Here is a 21,024-nt window from a genome sequence, read left to right on the forward strand (position 1 = left end):
CTTGCCACAACCAGAGGAAAAAAAACTGTGCAGCAATGAAGACCTCGCACAGCCAAAAGAATATATAAAATAAATTTTAAAAATGTTTAAAAAGTCAACAGCAAATGACCATTGCCTTGTTCGATGCAAAATTAACATTTTGAAAACTAGTGGTATGAGAACGGGTTAAATACGCATTCATGGATGTGGAAACCTTGAAAAAAAACACTAATTCTGGCATGTATAACCAATATGAATATTATGCCACCTCCATAAAGCATGACCACGTGTGACCATAATTCTAGTTGTGATGACCTGACAGGCACTTCATGGGCCTTCTACAAAAAGGAACTTGTTTTTGTTGTTGTTTTTAAAATATTCAATCCCATGTGTGTTAATAGCCAAGCTCACAATTAACCATCCCTGAAGCAATGTCGTCATGGGTGGGGTCAGGAGGTGAATGTGAGTAGGAAGAAGAGTCCAAGCCAGGTACTCTTTGATGAGCCACTCCAAGATGACAATGCTCCCTTGGGCTGATGTCACAGAGGTGAACCCCCCCTTTTAATATTCATAGAGGGAAAAGGAAGTAAGTTTCAGCATTCATCCAATGAGTGTGGACAGAAACAGGCTTGGGCTTCTTCCTCATGGTGCATGGAGAAAGCTCTAGATGAAAGTGGCTTCCAGTGGTTGTCAAAGCAGACTCTAGGGGACACAGCGTCAGAGACGTGGTGTCCTCTACTCCTGTTTCAATATACAGCTCCCACCTTGGTTCTGATGCCAAGGCTCAACATTTTTCAAGATAAAAATCTCTGTACAGTCAACAAACAGATACCCTGGTGTAAATTCCCTGGTGCTCTATGGATGTGTCAAAGATCTGCATTCCCTGGTGGCTCAGATGGTAAAGAATCCACCTGCAGTGTGAGAGACCTGGGTTCAATCCCTGGGTTGGGAAGATCCCCTGGAGAAGGGAATGGCAATCCACTCCAGTATTCTTGCCTGGAGAATCCCATGGACAGAGGAGCCTGGCAGGCTACAGTCCATCAGGTCGCATGGAGTTGGACATGACTCAGCAACTACACTGCTACTACTGATGTGTCAAAGATCTGCATCTTTTCAGAAAAGGTTTATAAACACAGGATTCAATGGAATCCAAAGACAAGTTCCTCCGGCATTCCCCAGCCCAGATTTAAAGGGAAATAAGCTAAATCCACTTACGTTTTAGCTTCTTCTCTTGTTGCATATGTGACGTTGACAACGGCAGTTTCTGTGTCTGTGTTGACTAGGAAAGAAGCAAAAACTACATTGTCATAGAAAAAAACAAAGGTGTAGCCCTCTGGCTCAGTGTAAATAGACTTAGAGAAAAATGCACAAAAATTTCATTGTTCAAACTCAAGAGTTATTTGAATCTCTATATTCATGTGCACTCATAGTAATTTACAATCAATTGTATATACACATTTGTAATCAACTGTATATATAACTCAAAGCTATATTTTTCACTTATTTTATCAACACTTCTGCATGTGTATATGTATATGCACAGTTTCTTTGGATTTTTCATTTTTAATGTCTACATAAAATTGCAGCAAGCAAATGGGCCATGATTTTTGCCTAACTATTCCTTAATTGTTGACAAATGGTTGTTCTCAGTATTTGCTACTCTGAAGACTGTTGATAAAAATCACCACTGTTGCAAATACCACTTGATTTTTATTCTTCTGAATTTCTTATTTTTAGTGTCATTTAAAAGAAAAATAATTGGGTAAAAAGAACATAATGTTTTTTAATGATTATTTTCAAATTACTCTCCTAGAAGTTTGTATTAATTTACTGTACCACTATCAGTTTTATCTGCTATAATTTTTAAATAATTGGATATATGTATAAAATAATAAGAAAGTATTTTAATTTTAATTGTTCATTCATGGATAAGGTTGAACTATTACAATATTTGTTCTGCTGTGACTGAACTCGACTGTGTGAGTTAAATCTAGTAACCATGTACAATGAATAAAGAAAACTGGCAATTCCAACCCACTTGGCTGAAGAGGAGAACATATAAACTCTAAGAGTGGCTAACAAGGTATCACTCTTGTGAGTTGGCTTATCTTGATTAATAACTGATGCATCTTCTTCCAAAGTCAGATGTTAAGAATGAATTCAAAAGGCAGGACAAAACTTTCTCCATCCAAGTCAGTAAACTTAGACCAAAAATATACTGATTTCCCCAAAACCAACAGCATGACTAAATCAAAATTTTTCCTATTAAGACATTTAAGCTATTAGGAGACTTGGAATTAACAGCATTAAGCAGAGCATAATTCAAGAAAACCACACTAGAGCTGCTTTTCAAAGTAATAATAAAACCCTCTAGTGCAAGGATTCTTAATTTTGAACCTATGTTAGAGCTTCAGGAATTCTATACTCACCCTCCCCATTTCCCTGCAAATATTCAAATCTGTGGGGACATGGATATTTCTGTCTTATAATTTCCATATGGTTTCCAAAAAGGTTAAAGTCACTGTTATCCAATAACTTCAAAGTAGCTGCAGCCCTTATGGGGACGGATGCATACTCCTCAGGAAGGAACTGCCATTGAGACATATGGGTCACCAACACTGAACCCAGTCCTGGCCTCGGCCTCGGAGTGTTCGTGTTGCTCTCTAATACAGAGAGGTGCTCACAGGACTGCACCTCTCAGTGCAAAATAGGGCATGTGCACCCACAACCAGCCTCTCTCAGTGCTGACACAGTGAATGCTACTAAGTCTCAGAGTTACATTTTGGAGTGCAACAGATGAGGCTGTAGACCCAAAAAGGAAGAAGGGGCTGGGTTTGAACCTCCTGAATAAAGCTACCCATTAAAAGTCTCAGATTCATTCGTATTTATATTCTTTGTTCTTCAAAGACATCTGTCTTCAGGAAATCAGACCTGTGATTCCGGGAGGAACTGAACTCTATTCAAATACTTTATTTCACTGGACATGAAAGCTCTATAAAGATTCTTAAAATTCTCCTGCAGAATGTTTTCCTGCTGAATCAGGAATTACCTATGAAACAGAACAAAACAACAGCCCAACACTTCTACCCTACAGTCATGAGGCAGCTAGAAACTGGGTGCTCTCAAGGGCACAGGTGCTCCTGGAGCTGTGGACGGCCCCAGGGACCTGGAGTATTTCTTCCTTGCATGGCATTGTCCTGAGTTTATAACAGGGTCTTAGCTAGTAACTTGTACAGGTTCATGTCTGGAAAGCCATCTTGCCTACGACATCCAATTCTTACTAGAATGTCTTCCATTTGAGGGAAATATCAAGAACTGAGAAAATAGAATCCTTATAAATCATGTCTTCTTTCCGGGCTCTTTCCCTTTACCTAGGTGGGCCTACCTCCCACCTTGGGGATGGACAGTCAGCAGCATGAAACTGAATAATAATATTTTTAATATTCATGGAGTATAGAGCATCTAATAATTACTGCTTTAAAAGCTATTATATTAACTATACTAGCAGACAGACTGCATATGAGAAAATGCATTTTCTGTGATTTTTTTTCCTAAGTGAATATTAACAGTTATGTATGACTTCACTCACTGTCTGTAAAGGGAAATGTTTTAGAAGGTAAAAATAAAGTGGTAGGAAAAAGAATATACACTTTCTGGGGATTTACAACACTGTTCCCAAGACAGAGGCTCTCAAATGAATACACACAAAAATCACTTGAAAGTGACTATTTAAAATACAGTTTGTTTCATGACTTCTTCCCCCACAGAGTCTTACTTTGTAAAGCTATCTATGGTGAGCCCCAGGAAACTGCATTTTCCCAAATGCTCCAGGCGATAATGGTGTAGGAATCCTACACCTTGAGAAACAGTCCAAGACATCAGGGATATGTTGTTCTTAACCAGGAAGAGGAAAGTTGTCACAATATACAGTTACTTCCAAATGAATTAAGCTTCCCCCATTCTGACAGCAATTTGTCCAGTGCTTGAGTACATTACAGAGTATAAGAAAAATAGTCTGAAAACCATTCTTTGAAAAAATAGACGTGGATAGACAGATACAGACATTTCTTACATACATACAGATATACAAACATACACTCTAGGAAGCTTGCTTCAGTGGAATTTAAACTTGTTCTTTGTCCTTGGATTTGACCCAACCTATAAGAAATAACAGGCAATATTCCTCTCAAAATTCAACAGGCTAATTTCAGCACTTATTACCTTGCTCCACGTTCTCCACTGTCCCACACTGAGCCAAAAGTCCATCCAACACCTGAAAAAGAAGCTTCACTGTCAGAATTTCAGGTCTTCATAAAAACGGCTAGAAGTGAATAGATATACAGGGCTTTCATTTGCTTATTGACTCCCGAGTAGTCTGTTTACTGAGGAAGCACAGCAGAGTTTTCTCAGTAATTGTTAACAATCACATTCATGATGGTTGGAGCCCATTTGCTTTTAAAATGAGAAGCAGACTAATGTACAAAAAGCACTTCTCCCTTCTGAAAGATTTAACCATTCTTCCATCAGTTTTCCTTTAGGGATCTCCTTATTTTATGAAGCAATGAGAGATGTATATGCTCAAAATTTTCTGCAATAAAAAGTGGGTTTTTTTCCCCCTTAAAGTAACAAAAATGTTAGCCAAAACATTCTATTTCCTTTAAGTCTATTTTGATTCTGTTTGAGTTGGGGGACATGGGGCAGTATGCCTTTAAATGAGGCAAAAAGGCTACGCCTCATATTCTATCTTATTTCAAGGTAACAATCTTGTAAGAAGTTTTACAACTCTGAAAATGTTTTAACTGTTATTCACAACTAATTAAAAATAAAACACTTGCCCAAACTAACAGAGAACCTTCTATTCTTATTGATTTTCCATTTATTTTATTTCCTCCCAAATCATAATTTAGAAAGGTAAGAATCTTTTATAAAATCATGGGATAAAAATCACAAGCAAGGCATTTATTTTGTTTAGTTTTCTGTTGGTGCTTGGTTCCTGAGGCGACAGAACATAAGGGATCAAAGTGTATATCCAGCACAACAGAAGGGACGACTCCGACCACAAACGCAGAGCTGGTCATTCCCACTGGGATGCTGAAGAAGGCAAAGTCTGGGGACCTCTAATTCCTAAACGTGAAAGGGAACTAAAGAAAAGGGACAAAATGCCCTGTTACTCCATTAGGAAAAGAAGACAGAGAGCAGGAAGATAATAAATACAGAAATGTCATTGGCCTACCTCCCACTGCAGGTGAGGAGGGATGTTTCGAATCTGAATTTTCCTGCTCCTGTAAAAAATAAAAGCACAGACACAACAGGCTTAATACCACACTTTCTCACTGTGTTCACCAAGGCCTCAGCAAGGGATTTTGATTGTGAATCAAGAACATCTTGTTTTAAGCTAATCATCAATTTTGCCCTTTATGTCTGTTAGTATTTGCTTTATATGTTTAGGTGATCCTATATTGGGAGCATATATGTTAATAAATTTGATATCCTCTTCTTGTTTTAATCCCTTTATCATTATATAATGTTCTACTGTATAGCACAGGGAATCATACCTGACATCTTGTAATAAGCTACAATGGAATATAATCTGAAAAAAAACTCACAAAAAAAACCTGAATCACTATGCTGTACACCTGAAGCTAATGTAATATTGTAAAATAAAAATTAAAAAACGAAAAAAAGAGCATCTTGTTTTAAAATTTTCAATTACTTTGAAGAAAAAAATTAAGAACAAATCTAAGAAGTCTGAACAAGCTAAAGAAATGGTTTAGATGCAAATCTATCATTTCAATTTCCTACCAAAACAGTTAGAATTTAAATTGCCATATATGTTATAATTATAGATTATTCCCTTTCTCCTCAAAATACATGGTCCTGCAACTGACCCTACCCTAAAAGGTACCTATGAGAAGTAAAATCACATATACAGTGGGTTTAAAGAAGATCTTTGCTAACAACGCAGAATTTCCTTTTAAAAAATTATTTTTATTTCTTGAATAGGTAATACAGTCCTGATTAAAAAATTAGGACACTTGAAAGAGGCAGTCCATGAACAGTCTTACTCATTGCTTGTGTAACCTTCAGTTTCCTTATGCAAATACTAGTAAATACAAATATACATTCCTGTTTTCCCCTTTTCTTAGAGAAATATTTGCATATTCTACACACTCACTGCATCTTGTTTTTTTCACCTAACAGTAATATCCTGGAGATCTTTCTATGGATACATTGGCAGAAAGAGAGCATTCTCATTCTATTTTACACAAGTGGATGTACCAAAGTGCACTTGTGTGTGTGAGAAGTTGCTTTAGTCATGTCTGACTCTTTGTGACCCTATGGACTATAGCCTGCCAGGCTCCTCTGTCCATGGGATTCTCCAGGCAAGAATAGTGGAGTGGGTTGCCATGCCCTCCTCCAAGGGATCTTCCCAACCCAGGGATCAAACCCTCTTCTCTTATGTCTCCTGTATTGGCAGGTGGGTTCTTTACCACTAGCACCACCTAGCCCAACCCTATTGATGGACATTTGGACCTTCTGCCTTTTTCAGGCCTTGTTGCATGTTGGATCTTAGTTCCCTGACTAGAGACTGAACCCACACCCCCTGCATTGGAAGCACTGGACCACCCGGGATATCCTTCTCCTGCCTTTTTATTCAGAAGATCTTTCTCTTTTTCCAAGACATCTTACTGGTCTGATAACTCTGATTTAGATCATTTCTTGTTTTTACCTAAGCTTTAAAATTAGATAGAAAAAAGAACAGAAACAAGAAGACAAGAATTTTTCTATCTATCTTTGAACTACATGTTAGATCTTGGAAGGAAAACACAAATCACATTTCAATATTGGTGAGGTCATTTCACTGGAAGGGTTTGGCATTGAGAGCCCATAAAAATCCCCTTCGGGGCTTGCAAGAGTAGAGATGTGGCAGCCAAAGTGTGCCCCCATTACTTTCCTCTCCTTTGTGTCAGAGGTACCAAATAGTTGCTATATGCAGTCACAAATTTCTCCACCTCTTTAATCTGGGCAACAGCCACAGAGAGCAATGTTACAATTCACGCAGAAAGAGAAAGGAGAGAGACAGAGAAATACATAGGCAGAGGAAACAAGAAACAAACAATGAAAGATCTGAGGGGCTCCTGTTTTCTCAGATTGTTTTTATTAAATTAAGGGAGGGCCATCCCTCTCTTCCAGATCCCATATCCTAATTCCATCTTATTTTTAAAAAAATAAGAATGCATTCATGCTTTACCAGAGCTGCTTAAATGACTATACTATATAAGGCACTCTGTAGAATCTCTATAATCTTGTGTCAGGATAGGAAGGAGAAAAAAGAATCAAGAACTAATTTCTACTTCTGTGCTATGAAGGCTCATTTCTGACACTGCCTTTGGCAAGAGTTTATAATAAAATTGCTGACACCATCCCATACAGTGGCTCCATGGAATGCTCCACAAAGGATGTCACAAGCCTAACTATTTATAGAAAAGGCAGCATAATTTGCAGGAAAAATTGAGTATTTCTAAGAAAAATACTTTTGTTATCTCCAAGTATAAATAAACATTGACTCCAACTGCTAACCAAGAATTCAATAGAAATCCTATTGGAAGAAACTTGTGCACAGACACAAAGATTTGAATAAAGACAGATACTAATGCTTTGTTCTGACAAAGAATGCAAATCATCTAAATATCCACCATCAGGGAGATGAATAAGTAAATCGTAGTACAGCTATAATATGGAACATTATACAGCTGTCCAAAAGAATGAAGTAGACATATGTTCGTGGTCATAGGACACTCATTTTAGAATACTGTAAGATGAGAGCTATTACAGATTAGGCTGATCCTATTTTACAAAAGTGCAAAACAAAACTCTATGTCATTAAATGTGTGTATATGCAAAGAAAAAGGTAACTACAAACATTTAGTTGGCAAAATGAGACATGTACTTTTTATTTTAGTTCTGGTTTGTTCACTTTTTATAAAAATGAGAATGTGTTCATGTCTTATTTGCTTTAAAAAATTGACAATTAAAACTCCTACTAGGGCTGCTTTCCTGAATTGACAAGATTCATTTTTTTAAAGTATGCTGGAACCTGATTAAAAAATAAAGAAAACCCAAACACCTTACTTTCTACATAATTACATTAGGTATCCTTCTTGGAATCTTATTTAACAGAGCATTAATTTATTTGGCAAACTTCTTTGTTCACAGTGTATAAATAATCAAATTCCACCCAGTTCAGATGATCCCAAATCCTAACTGAATGGGTCTAAAACAATGACACGTCATAATATCTCATGTCAGGACTGCACATCAGGCAATCAGCTGAGGAACTGGAATGTTCACTGAGCAGGGGTCTGGGAGAAAGCATCTCTAAAAAGTTAGTGTGTCTCACCTCTAACCTTAGACCAGGATGGAAAGAAAAAGAACTGAGAACTGAAGAGGGAAAACGGAGCTCACTGCAGTAGAACCTGTTCATCTGGAGCTCAGTCAGGTCACCTGGGAAAACACCCTGAGAGACTGTCTTTCTGGAACAGGAGTGACCAGGATCTTTGGGAGCTGCTAACTCTCCAGATGGCATCATCTAGACACTGTGTCATCTCATCAGGGTACCTGGGGTGCCCGACTCCTTTTCTCTTGGAAGGGACTTCTGTGAGCCCTTCAAAACCCAGCTCACATCTGTAGACAACTCCAGGGCATCTCCAGAAAGAGTGGTTTCTACATACTCTTAAGTTTTTATAACAGTTCCCTCTATGCTATAATTACTTATCTGCTGGCACTGTCCCCTCTCTGGATTGGAAATTTCCTCAAGGACAGGCTTCTTGTTTACTGGTCTCCTGTCCAGCACGGGGCCAAGCACACAGCAGAGAAGGAGAACATGGAACTCCGGGGGTTGCAGAAGCACTGCTGTTGCCAGCAGTAGTCTACTTATGATGCTATGGGCCTTCTAGCCCCACCTGGGAGGGCACAGGCTGTCCTTTCCTTCTCTGTCAGGGAGTAAAGAGGAGAGGGAAGACTTCTTTCCCCTCTTTCCTTTAGAGAAGAAACCAGCATCTGGCTCAACCTTGAACAACATATGTGGATCTTTCTCCCTTGAAATCCATAAAAATGTGCCCTGCTCGCAAACAAGCCAAATTTACACAATAACTTAGGAAAGTGACTGGTTTTAAGAACAAAGTTTTTCAACTCCTTTTTTTAAAAAAGGAATAATATCATAGTTCCTTTATATTATAAATCAAGCTTCTCTACATATACGTAATTGACATATCTTCTCATCCTTGCCACCCCCCAGAACAGTTACAGCCAGCTACTAGCTGGCCTGCTGGCCATCTCACATTTCTCTCCTCTCCCGTCCACCCCACACTTGGCCACCAGTGACTTTCTGCTTCTGTCTTCTTTGAATGACTGTCACCATGCCCAAATTCCCACTCATGACCCTGTTTCTGCCCTGTTCTCCATCTCCTTATCTTTAAATTCTCTTGCCCCAGGAAATGCTCTAACTTTGGGCTCTTACCCTTCCACCCAAAATAATTTGTCACACCTGTAGTTTATATGTGTGCCAGGTCTGAGTCTTCAACACGCCCAGTCTTCCTTAAAAACAAGAGTAAACAAAGGCGGTAAGGAACATGAGTTTGAATATTTAAAAATTTTAACTGAAAGCAGAATAAGACCTGCAGTTAAGCCATTAATACAGACAAACAGGCTCTTTCCCCAAGGCTTTAGGATTCAGGAACTCAGAATTTACCACTTTTATATTCAAATAAGTTAAGTGTTACGTGCTTCTATTTTTTCTTCTCTACTCAAGTAAGAAGCTCAGCCTCTACAACATCCAGGAAAAGAATAATATAGCTCTACAACTCTCCTATTTGGCTGGGGAACTGTCCACTTTGATGGATTCTATATTCTAGGTGATTGGTGACAACAGTATACACAAGTAGATAATCAAATCTTAACTAAACAAAGAAACTTAACTGCAGCTCTTCTAAGGCTCTTCAACATGTAAGTGAAGCAGGATACTTTTTATGAATATGTTATTATCTTTGTGCTGTAGATGCCTAGAGGAAATAGAAAGCTCTGAGTGAATTTAAAATAAAACTAGATGTCCATTATTACAAATTTCAAGGACCTGGGGCAGGAATTATTTTGTATGGTAGAATCCATTGCTTAAAAGAGCTGGGCAATCAACTGGGGAAGTAAAATCATATTTAACTGTCAAGGCATCTCTGTGATTTTGAAGAACCACCCCACACCTGTGTGTGTGGGTATGCCTGCCTGCAAGTAAAGTGGATAATGCTATAGTTTTCAGGCATTTGGTCAATTAACCACAAGTCTGATCAACCACCCTGGGAACTCTAGCCCATGCCTTAACCACGCAGAGGGGCCTAAGTAGAGAAGAAAGTTAACATATATTGTGGAAATTCAGCTCGTAGGATCTCAGATTCCATTTGAAAATTAGGTGAGCTAAGGATCAGAAGATCTTGGGAAAACTGTAGGCAAGAGAAGAAACAGAGGAAGCAAAAAAGATCCTATAAGAGTGCTTAGGGTGTTCAATAACAGATACTACCCAACAAGGTCCCATCTGTTTCCTAGCAAATTTGAGTTCCATCAGATGACACATGGTCCTTATTTTGGAAGGAAACCAAAGCACCATGGAATGTGTATTATCTGGAGGCAGGTATGCTAACTGACTTCAAGGACAGTGGCGGAGCCAAGACTGAACCACCAGCGCTCTCGGCCACGCCTCCTTCTCTAGGGCCCTGGGGTCGGATTCCTCTGCGTCCCCTGCCCTCATTAGTGTTTGAGGCACTTTATCTCCTTCCCATTCCTCATTAGTTCTGAAAGTTTCCCTTAAAACTTCTGGAGATTCTGTACAAGGGACATCCTGTGCTAACTTGAACTAGGACCCAGGCTAGCAATGAATCAGGGAAGCAAATGAATCACCGGTGATAGTCATGTCCAATCTCCTACACAGCACTCAGCTGTCTTTTAAAGTAACCCCCACCCCTGACACACACACACACAGGGCACAGGGCATGATTTTTAAAAAGTCAGTAAAGTATGACAAAAACCACTACAATATTGTAAAGTAATTAACCTCCAACTAATAAAAATAAATGAAAAAAAAGTCAGTAAAACTGTTAAAGTCACTTTGTTACTAAATTATTAAGAATAATTGCATCTGCCTCTATGGAATCTTAAACATAAGTTATTAGAAAACCAAATGCTTTCAAAATAAAAACTGTTAAAAAGTGAAAAAGGCTTTTTTTTTTTTTTCCAATGGAGAAAAAACATGTGATCAGAGTAAAGTCCCTGTGAATATTAGCAGTATTATGGGCCAAATCATAAAGGATTAAGTCAGATATTATTGTGGTGCCCTGCTGCAAAGGGTTTTGAGCCAGAAGAACTGCAGTTACAAACCAGTAAATTCCCTTGGTCTATAAACTTATGTCCACAAAACCATAAACCCCCAAGTGGCCCGAATATACTCATGCTTCATGAGAATTCAGAGAAAGGACCTCTTGAAAGTCCACTACTTGAACAGCACAGAAAAGAAAGCAGGGACTATGATTAGCAATAGTTACAAGCAATAGACCTTGTAACTTATTTATTTACCTCTCAAAGAGGCCTTGACTTTTTAAGAGGTTGCCAACACAATTCTAGACTTCCTCATTGAGAAAAACATCAAGGATTCTTCACTGTTCTTGAAAGAGGTAGAAGGAGAAAAGAGAAGAGTCAGTGCAATAATTAGATGATGATGAGATGTTGGTGAGAAGAGAGGTCAGGCTGCTACTCCTGGGCAAGATGGTGAAGGAGTCCCCCTAGTGGGTCAGGTACAACCAGTACCATCTACATTAAATGACCACTGAGTTTCATTCCAACTGTAGGGGTCTATAAACCTTTCAGGAAGATTAAAATCATCTTCTGTTCAAAGGAATCGATATGCTTGACTGTAGATTGAAACCACCATATACTGTTCTAGTGAAGGAGATAATCACATTCCTCAGAGGCTTACTATTTTAGTTCTTTAAAAAGGAAGTCAATATCCAAAATCTCTCTTTTTTGATTCATATTCAGTTTTTGTAAAGGGGGCTCCTCTTACTGAAGTAGCGGTAAATAGAAATATTTGAACTGAAGGAAGACCAAAAATCTTAATACTTATTCAGGGAAAATACTTATTTTTCTTTGTCAAAGACATCTTTAGTAAATTAAAGCAAAAACAAACAACAAACAAAACCCCAAGCCAAAAAACTTGACGCAGAAAAACTGTGACAAGTTTTATCAAAGTTTGTATACAATTCCCTACAGATAATACCACCTTTCCCACCTACCAAACCACCTTGCTAACTCATTTTGTGACAACACAGAGAAACAAATACAATTTTAGATCTAGCTTTACCAGAATTTCTCCATGGGCTTCATGGAACACTTGCCCACCCTCCAAATTATATTATTTGATGAGTTTATTAATGTTTCAGAGATACACCCAACATGATCATCACACTGTTTTTAGCAGGAGCTTTTCCCCAAACCACCACTACTTATGCTGTGTGTGTGTGTGTGTGTGTGTGCACGTGCACACATGCGTGTGTGCTCAGTTGATTCAGTTGTGTCCCCATGGATCATGGTCCACCAGGCTCCTCTGTCCATGGAATTTTCCCAGCAAGAATACTGGAGTGGGTTGCCATGCCCTCCTCCAGGGGATCTTCCTGACCCAGGGATCAAACCCGTGTCTCCTGCATTGCAGGCGGATTCTTTACTGCTTGAGCCACGGGTGCTAAGCATCCCATTTAAGCCTCACCACTCCCCTGTGACGTACAGATTGGTATCCTCATTTTCAGATAAGTAAACTGAGGTACTAAGGAATCCCCAGCCCAGTCTCACAGCTAGGGAGCAATATTTTTGACTATGGTCTGTAAGTTTAAATCTTTGCTCTTAAAATGTAACTCTAGAATTGTTAAACCACCAATAACAAAACATACATTTCACATATATATTTCAGTTCAACAAATCTTGGACAAGATGTGCCAACTCAAGTAAATCCTAGGAAATGAGTCTTAGGAATAGATTTCTAGGTTCTCCCTCTCACTGTCCACCTCAAACTTCACTATAGTGGCTCATTCTTTGCTTCTTGAGCCTGGAAGGCTATATAGTCCATGGGGTCCCAAAGAGTAGGACATGACTTAGCAATTGACTAAACAGAAGCAGCAGTTTTGCTTCTCAGAAGAGTTCGCTGAATATAAATGCCCCCTAGAGAGGGCACTAAAAGTATTAACTACTGACTCCTTCACAGGATCAGCTGACCCCTGGTTGATAGCTCTCCTGGCCCAGGACTGGGAGCTGTGCATGCCTGCAAGCCTAGTAGGCCTTTGCTCATTATCACTGGCCCCAATCAGTGCTGTGCCGAACCTAACAGGGCAAGATGAGAGTTTGAGAACCCTCCCTGAAATATGGATTGCTGAATGGAATCTCAGAAGTAAAGGACATTCTTCACCTGTGACCAAGTATAAATATGCATCTGGATTCAGGAGGATGAGATCTTGAGGGGTAAGACTGAGTCTCTGTGAGTGAAAGATCTCAAAGCCAGCTTACAGCTTTTCACATAAGAACTGAAAGAACTGTGCTGTGATGAATACTCCAGTTAACAAAACCAAGCTGTGTTTCCAATGAAGTGATTAGTTACCCTTATAAGGCCCTCAATTCATTATCTGTAATTAAGAATAACCTGGATAAAACCAAATATTTACACATCATATTTTGAGCCCAGATTAAAATATATTTATATATATACACACACACACACCTGATGCAACACAAATTACAATCTGCATATATAAATGTTATCCTTGTGTGGTGCAGGGTAAATACAAAACCATCTTTATAAAGGCAAAGGAAGCCACATGCCTCATCACCAACACCTGTGCCATCCTTTCAGCATCTCTTCAATTCACTGTCAATTGATTTCCTGAGTTCTCCAAATAGCACTCAAATCTGTCCTCTTCCTTTACCTGCATCTTTTTTCCTGTGTCCATTTCCTGGAACAGAGCAGGTAGTCAGCATCAGTGAATTCACCAGGAGCACGTGTTGCTGACAGCTGGCTTCTTTTTCCTGGCCCTCTCCACCCCATAGTCTGTGTTCCAACTAGAAGAAGAACATGTGATTCATGGAGACACTGACTGGTCACCAAGTGAATTTCTCTCACTCTAGTCTGCTTATCAGCTCAAGGCAACAGGCTGTTAACTGGAAAACACCAGGGAAGGTAGTTCCCGGCACAGTGGCCACTGCAAACCCTTCCTGTGATTGGACTGGAGTGACTCATATGGAGGTGGTGTCTCTTCACTGAAGACAAGTACAACGGCGTGCCATGACACATTGATGAAAGTTTCACAATTAAAAAAAACTCAAGCCAGAAGCTGTGAGTCCTCAATGCCTGGGAGTGAGTGATAAAGCAGCAGTCATTTTACTTCTGAAAAGAAGGAACTACTCACAGCAGTTATAAAAGACTTTGATCTTATTCATTATGGTCAGGATGACTAAGAAAAATTCAGTGAATCTCTAATATAGCTCTAAATCCCGAGTAAGCAGAGAAAGTGGGGGAGGGTCCTCCCTTGTGAAGGAACTTCTTCTCTACATCAATAGCATCCACCATCTCAAACAAAAGGGACAGGTCACCCATGCTGAGGATTAGGTACCTTGAACAATCCAAACCACCCATACCCACATGTTCTGACTGGAAGTTAAATACTGGACATTTTATCTGACTTGGGGGAATAGGATGATTTCTAAGATTAAACCAAAAACTGTTCTATATTCATTTAACAGATGTTCACTAAGCACCTCTTACTATAGCCAAGCACTTGTTTTAGGTTCTGGGGTACAGTGGTGGAAAAAAATGCCCTTATGCTGCTTATATTCTAGGGAGTAAACAAAGACAGCACTGACCTCCTACCCTAGAACTCTAATTAATTTCAATAAAACATGTAGTTTCAGTTCAGTTTAGTTGCTAAGTCATGTCCGACTCTTTGCGACTCCATGAATCATAGCACGCCAGGCCTCCCTGTCCATCACCAACTCGCGGAGTTTACTCAAACTCATGTCCATCGAGTCAGTGATGCCATCCAGCCATCTCATCCTCTGTCGAGCCCTTCTCCTCCTGCCCCCAACCCCTCCCAGCATCAGAGTCTTTTCCAATGAGTCAGCTCGTCACATAAGGTGGCCAAAGTATTGGAGTTTCAGCTTCAACATCAGTCCTTCCAATGAATACCCAGGACTGATCTCCTTTAGGATGGACTGATTGGATCTCCTTGCAGTCGGCAGTCCAAGGGACTCTCAAGAGTCTTCAACTCCACAGTTCAAAGCCTCAATTTTTCGGCGCTCAGCTTTCTTCACAGTCCAACTCTCACATCCATACATGACTACTGGAAAAACCATAGCCTTGACTAGATGGACCTTTGTTGGCAAAGTAATGTCTCTGCTTTTTAACATGCTATCTAGGTTGGTCATAACTTTCCTTCCAAAGAGGAAGTGTCTTTTAATTTCATGGCTGCAGTCACCATCTGCAGTGATTTTGGAGCCCAAAAAAATACAGTCTGCCACTGTTTCCACTGTGTCCCCAACTATTTGCCATGAAGTGATGGGCCCAGATGCCACGATCTTAGTTTTCTGAATGTTGAGCTTTAAGCCAACTTTTTCACTCTCCTCTTTCACTTTCATCAAGAGGCTCTTTAGTTCTTCTTCACTTTCTGTCATAAGGGTGGTGTCATCTGCATATCTGAGGTTATTGATATTTCTCCTGGCAATCTTGATTCCAGCTTGTGCTTCATCCAGTCCAGCGTTTCTCATGATGTACTCTGCATAAAAGTTAAATAAGCAGGGTGACAATATACAGCCTTGACGTACTCCTTTTCCTATTTGGAACCAGTCTGTTGTTCCACGTCCAGTTCTAACTGTTGCTTCTTGACCTGCATATAGGTTTCTCAAGAGGGAGGTCAGGTGGTCTGGTATTCCCATCCCTTTCAGAGTTTTCCACAGTTTATTGTGATCCACAGAGTCACAGGCTTTGGCATAGTCAAGAAAGCAGAAATAGATGCTTTTCTGGAACTCTCTTGCCTTTTCGATGGTCCAGTGGATGTTGGCAATTTGATCTCTGGTTCCTCTGCCTTTTCTAAATCCAGCTTGGACATCTGGACGTTCACAGTTCACATATTACTGAGGCCTGGCTTGGAGAATTTTGAGCATTACTTTGCTAGCGTGTGAGATGAGTGCAATTGTGTGGTAGTTTGAGCATTCTTTGGGATTGCCTTTCTTAGGGATTGGAATGAAAACTGACCTTTTACAGTCCTGTAGCACTGCTGAGCTTTCCAAATTTGCTGACATATTGAGTGCAGCACTTTCACAGCATCATCTTTCAGGATTTGAAATAGCTCAACTGGAATTCCATCAACTCCACTAGCTTTGTTCGTAGTGATGCTTTCTAAGGCCCACTTGACTTCACATTCCAGGATGTCTGGCTCTAGGTGAGTGATCACACCATCGTGATTAACTGGGCTGTGAAGATCTTTTCTGTGTATTCTTGCCACCTCTTCTTAATATCTTCTGCTTCTTTTAAGTCCATACCATTTCTGTCGTTTATTGAACCCATCTTTGCAACCCCACGTCCAAGGAGTGGCGGCTGCACAGGCGCAGGAGGGCCGAGAGGAGATACTCCACGTTCAAGGTCAGGAGGGGTGGCTGTGAGGAGATACCCCTCGTCCAAGGTAAGGAGCAGTGGCTGCACTTTGCTGGAGCAGCCATGAAGAGATACCCCACGTCCAAGGTAAGAGAAACCCAAGTAAGACGGTAGGTGTTGCGAGAGGGCATCAGAGGGCAGACACACTGAAACCACAATCACAGAAAACTAGCCAATCTGATCACACGGACCACAGTCTTGTCTAACTCAATGAAACTAAGCCATGCCGTGTAGGGACATTCAAGACGGACGGGTCATGGTGGAGGGTTCTGACAGAATGTGGTCCACTGGAGAAGGGAATGGCAAACCACTTCAGTATTCCTGCCTTGAGAACCCCATGGACAGTATGAAAAGGCAAAATGATAGGATACTGAAAGAGGAACTCCCCAGGTAGGTGCCCAATATGCTACTGGAGATCAGTGAAGAAACAACTCCAGAAAGAATGAAGAGATGGAGCCAAAGCAAAAACAACACCCAGCTGTGGGTTGACTGGTGATAGAAGCAAGGTCTGATGCTGTAAAGAGCAATATTGCATAGGAACCTGGAATGTTAGGTCCATGAATCAAGGCAAATTGGAAGTGGTTAAACAGGAGATGGCAAGAGTGAACATCGACATTCTAGGAATCAGTGAACCAAAATGGACTGGAATGGGTGAATTTAACTCAGATGACCATTATATCTACTAGGCAGGAATCCCTTCTAAGGCAGGAATCCCTTAGAAGAAATGGTGTAGCCATCATGGTCAACAAAAAAGTCCGAAATGCAGTACTTGAATGCAATCTCAAAAACGACAGAATGATCTCTGTTCGTTTCCAAGGCAAACCATTCAGTATCATGGTAATCCAAGCCTATGCCCCAACCAGTAACACTGAAGAAGCTGAAGTTGAATGGTTCTATGAAGACCTACAAGACCTTTTAGAACTAACACCCAAAAAAGATGTCCTTTCCATAATAGGGGACTGGAATGCAAAAGTAGGAAGTCAAGAAATACCTGGAGTAACAGGCAAATTTGGCCTTGGAGTACAGAATGAAGCAGGGCAAAGGCTAATAGTTTTGCCAGAGAATGCACTGGTCATAGCAAACACCCTCTTCCAACAGCACAAGAGAAGACTCTACACATGGACATCACCAGATGGTCAACACCGAAATCAGACTGATTATATTCTTTGCAGCCAAAGATGGAGAAGCTCTACACAGTCAGCAAAAACAAGACCAGGAGCTGACTGTGGCTCAGCTCATGAGCTCCTTATTGCCAAATTCAGACTTAAATTGAAGAAAGTAGGGAAAACCACTAGACCATTCAGATATGACCTAAATCAAATCCCTTATGATTATACAGTGGAAATGAGAAATAGATTTAAGGGATTAGATCTGATAGAGTGCCTGATGAACTATGGACGGAGGTTCATGACATTGTACAGAGACAGGGATCAAGACCATCCCCATGGAAAAGAAATGCAAAAAAGCAAAATGGGTCTGAGGAGGCCTTACAAATAGCTGTGAAAAGAAGAGAAGTGAAAAGCAAAGGAGAAAAGGAAAGATATTCACATTTGAATGCAGAGTTCCAAAGAATAGCAAGGAGAGATAAGAAAGCCTTCCTCAGCGATCAATGCAAAGAAATAGAGGACAACAACAGAATGGGAAAGACTAGAGATCTCTTCAAGAAAATTAGAGATACCAAGGGAACATTTCATGCAAAGATGGGTTCAAAAAAGGACAGAAATGGTAGGGACCTAACAGAAACATGTAGTTTACCATGTCTAATTGGTCCCTTGATCCAATTAAATCCTGAAGGAAAAAGGCCATTCCTGCCTTTTCCTCATCATATCTTGGGTTTTAGCTAGACATGAACCCAATGTCCTTTAACGCCTGTTTCTGCACAGTATCCTTATACAGTACTTGTGGCTAGTAAAGAGCATCACACGAGTCCTCGTTTCTAAGCTCCGTGGGGAAGTCAGATCTGACGCAGGAGTTTCTTTGCAGAACAGCAGTGGGACACATGCACTGCTGCCTTTCCTTCCCACCCAGCACTGCCCCTTAGTACCTAACCCCGTGAGATTTCTTCTCCTTCTCAAAAGGGAGCTCCAGAGAAAAGAAGATCAGAGGGAAAGTTCTGTCTCAAAATTGGGAGAGGAGTCAGAAAAAACTTCTCACACAACACTATTAAAAAAATAAAATCAGTTCATAGCATACAAAGAATAACAAATCTGTGAAGGTCTTCAATATCTCAAAAAGTGCTGATATAAAAAGAAAGGAAAATCACTAGCTCTTAGAGCTAGTATTACATGATTTAATACAGTGAAACTTTAAAAAAAACTTTGAACAGCCAACTTTTTTCTTTTTTTTTTTTAGGCCGTGCCAAGCAGCTAATGGAATCTTAGCTCCTAGACCAGGGATTGAACCTGGGCCCTCAGCAGTGAAAGCACAGGGTCCTAACTACTGGACTGCAAGAGAATTCTCCCTTTAAAAATTCACTTTTATTTGATTGGCAAATAGTCAACTTTAAAAACAGATGAATGAACTGGGGAAAGATGGCATATAAATTACTCTCATTTTTAAAAGGATTCATTTTCCTAATGAGGATTCCCCTTAAGATCTCTTTTCATCAATTCTGAAATAAGACAAACCAGTAGGGAGATAACTGCAAAAATATACGAATTTATAACCAGTTTTGAAAGACCAGACTTCTGCCTAGAGAAAATTTTCTAGTGTTGCTGACAGAAATGCAAGATTCCTTAGCTGTATCCTTCCCAAATTATGCACACCCTACCCCTACCCCCTACAGATCCACAGCTCTGACAGGTGACATGGACACAGCAGTCACTCAGGAAATCTGAGGAATGAACGAATGTACACAACAGGGTTAACATCTCTGGCACTTAAACAGAGAATTCTTTCCAGCTGCTGATTCACATTCTCTTTTGAGTTCCCTGTCTCACAAAGCATCTATCTCACTTGGTTCCAGACTTTTCATCACTTCCTCAAACCAGCATCATTAGCGGGTGGGTCCCAGCTAACAGGTGGGACCATTAATGGGTGGGTCCCAGCAGGACTCATCCATGGGAAATTGCCTCTAGGAGTCAACACCTGACTTGAATAAAAGTGAACAACCTACCTGGCTCTGCAGGTACATGGCTCTACCATGGGAGGTCCTGCTCCCACAGCTTCAAATTTCTTTCCCTCTCTCTTCTCCCTTCCCTGGAGGCAGTGCACAGCTGCCCCCTACTTCGACCCTGTTGCTTTCTTTGCTGGGAGCTCAGTCTTCTACAGCGTGAGTGAGGAGGGAAGAGAGTTCAGTCGGTGCCCTCCCTCTAGCTGTTCACAGAGTCCCAGTCTCTTAGCACTGTGATTAGCTCCTGCCCTCTCCTCCCCTCTGTCCCTCACCGAATCCCAGAGAATTATGAGAAAGTGCTCCATAAACTGTACTGCACCCTACACATGAAGGCATTAGGCTGAGGTTACTAGAAGCACAGCACCCTCAAGTTCATTTTCCCAGTTTTGGTCCTGATGTGCCCAAGGGAGCTGGGGCCTGGTTCTCCTGAGAAATGTGAGTGGCTCTGACTTCACCTGATGAGTCACAACTAGATAACCAGTTAGAAGGCATCACACAGAGCCAGCACTGAACTAGGAGAGAAACTCCTGAAATGATGTCACTTGTGGATACAGGCTCAAAAGGACCCATTTCAGGGAAATTTTGAAAGCTAAGACGTACAACTGGCAAACCGATGGATTATTCTTCTCCATTTAAGAGCACCTTGTTTATTGTGCTGAAGTACAAGTACTTGTGTTCCTTGGTGGGAAATACAAAGTTTGTAATAGGTAAGCACAGATACTGGTGGAAATGCAAACACTTTTGTTTACTAATGTCCATGAGGTCTTGATTTCTTTCTTTTTTTTTTTTTTTGGCTGTGCCATACAGCATGTGGGATCTTAGTTCCCTGACCAGGGATCAAACTGGCACCCTCTACATCCCCTCATGGGAAGCTCAGAGTCTTAACCACCAGACCACCAGGAATGTCCCCATGAGGGCTTGATTTCTTAGAGGAGAACAATGATTAAAGAAAAAATATAAATTTAAATATATTCCCTGGGTTATCTAACTTAACAATTGCCCCCACCTCTAATAAAATATTTCATTGTTACCAAAGGCCACCATTATTTTGACACCACAAGCAGCAGATGGGAGATGTGCTGAGATGGCAACAGGAGACCACAGTTTGAATCCTGGCTCTGCCTTGGCAAGCTAATGGACAGATACTGGGCCAGTCATTGAACCTCTCTGGTTAACGCCTCAGACAGGAGACAGCTGAGAC

General features: G+C 40.5%; 1 protein-coding gene across 4 annotated transcripts in view; it reads right to left on the reverse strand.

Annotated features, from left to right (window-relative positions):
• Positions 1 to 21,024, reverse strand: part of IGF2BP2 (insulin like growth factor 2 mRNA binding protein 2) — a 164,128-nt gene that overhangs the window by 35,745 nt on the left and 107,359 nt on the right. For all 4 annotated transcript variants that reach the window (XR_009696965.1, XM_061166762.1, XM_061166763.1 and 1 more), the window contains exons 3-5: positions 5,213 to 5,261; positions 4,201 to 4,252; positions 1,195 to 1,258 (exon numbers count right to left, since the gene is read on the reverse strand). Coding sequence is in view for 3 of the 4 variants with exons in the window: in XM_061166762.1 (XP_061022745.1) it covers positions 1,195 to 1,258; positions 4,201 to 4,252; positions 5,213 to 5,261 (165 nt within the window). In the remaining variant the exon portion in view is untranslated. The remainder of the gene's footprint in view (positions 1 to 1,194; positions 1,259 to 4,200; positions 4,253 to 5,212; positions 5,262 to 21,024) is intronic.

The sequence above is a fragment of the Dama dama genome, chromosome 19 (genome assembly GCF_033118175.1).
Source record: "Dama dama isolate Ldn47 chromosome 19, ASM3311817v1, whole genome shotgun sequence".
Taxonomy (NCBI): domain Eukaryota; kingdom Metazoa; phylum Chordata; class Mammalia; order Artiodactyla; family Cervidae; genus Dama; species Dama dama.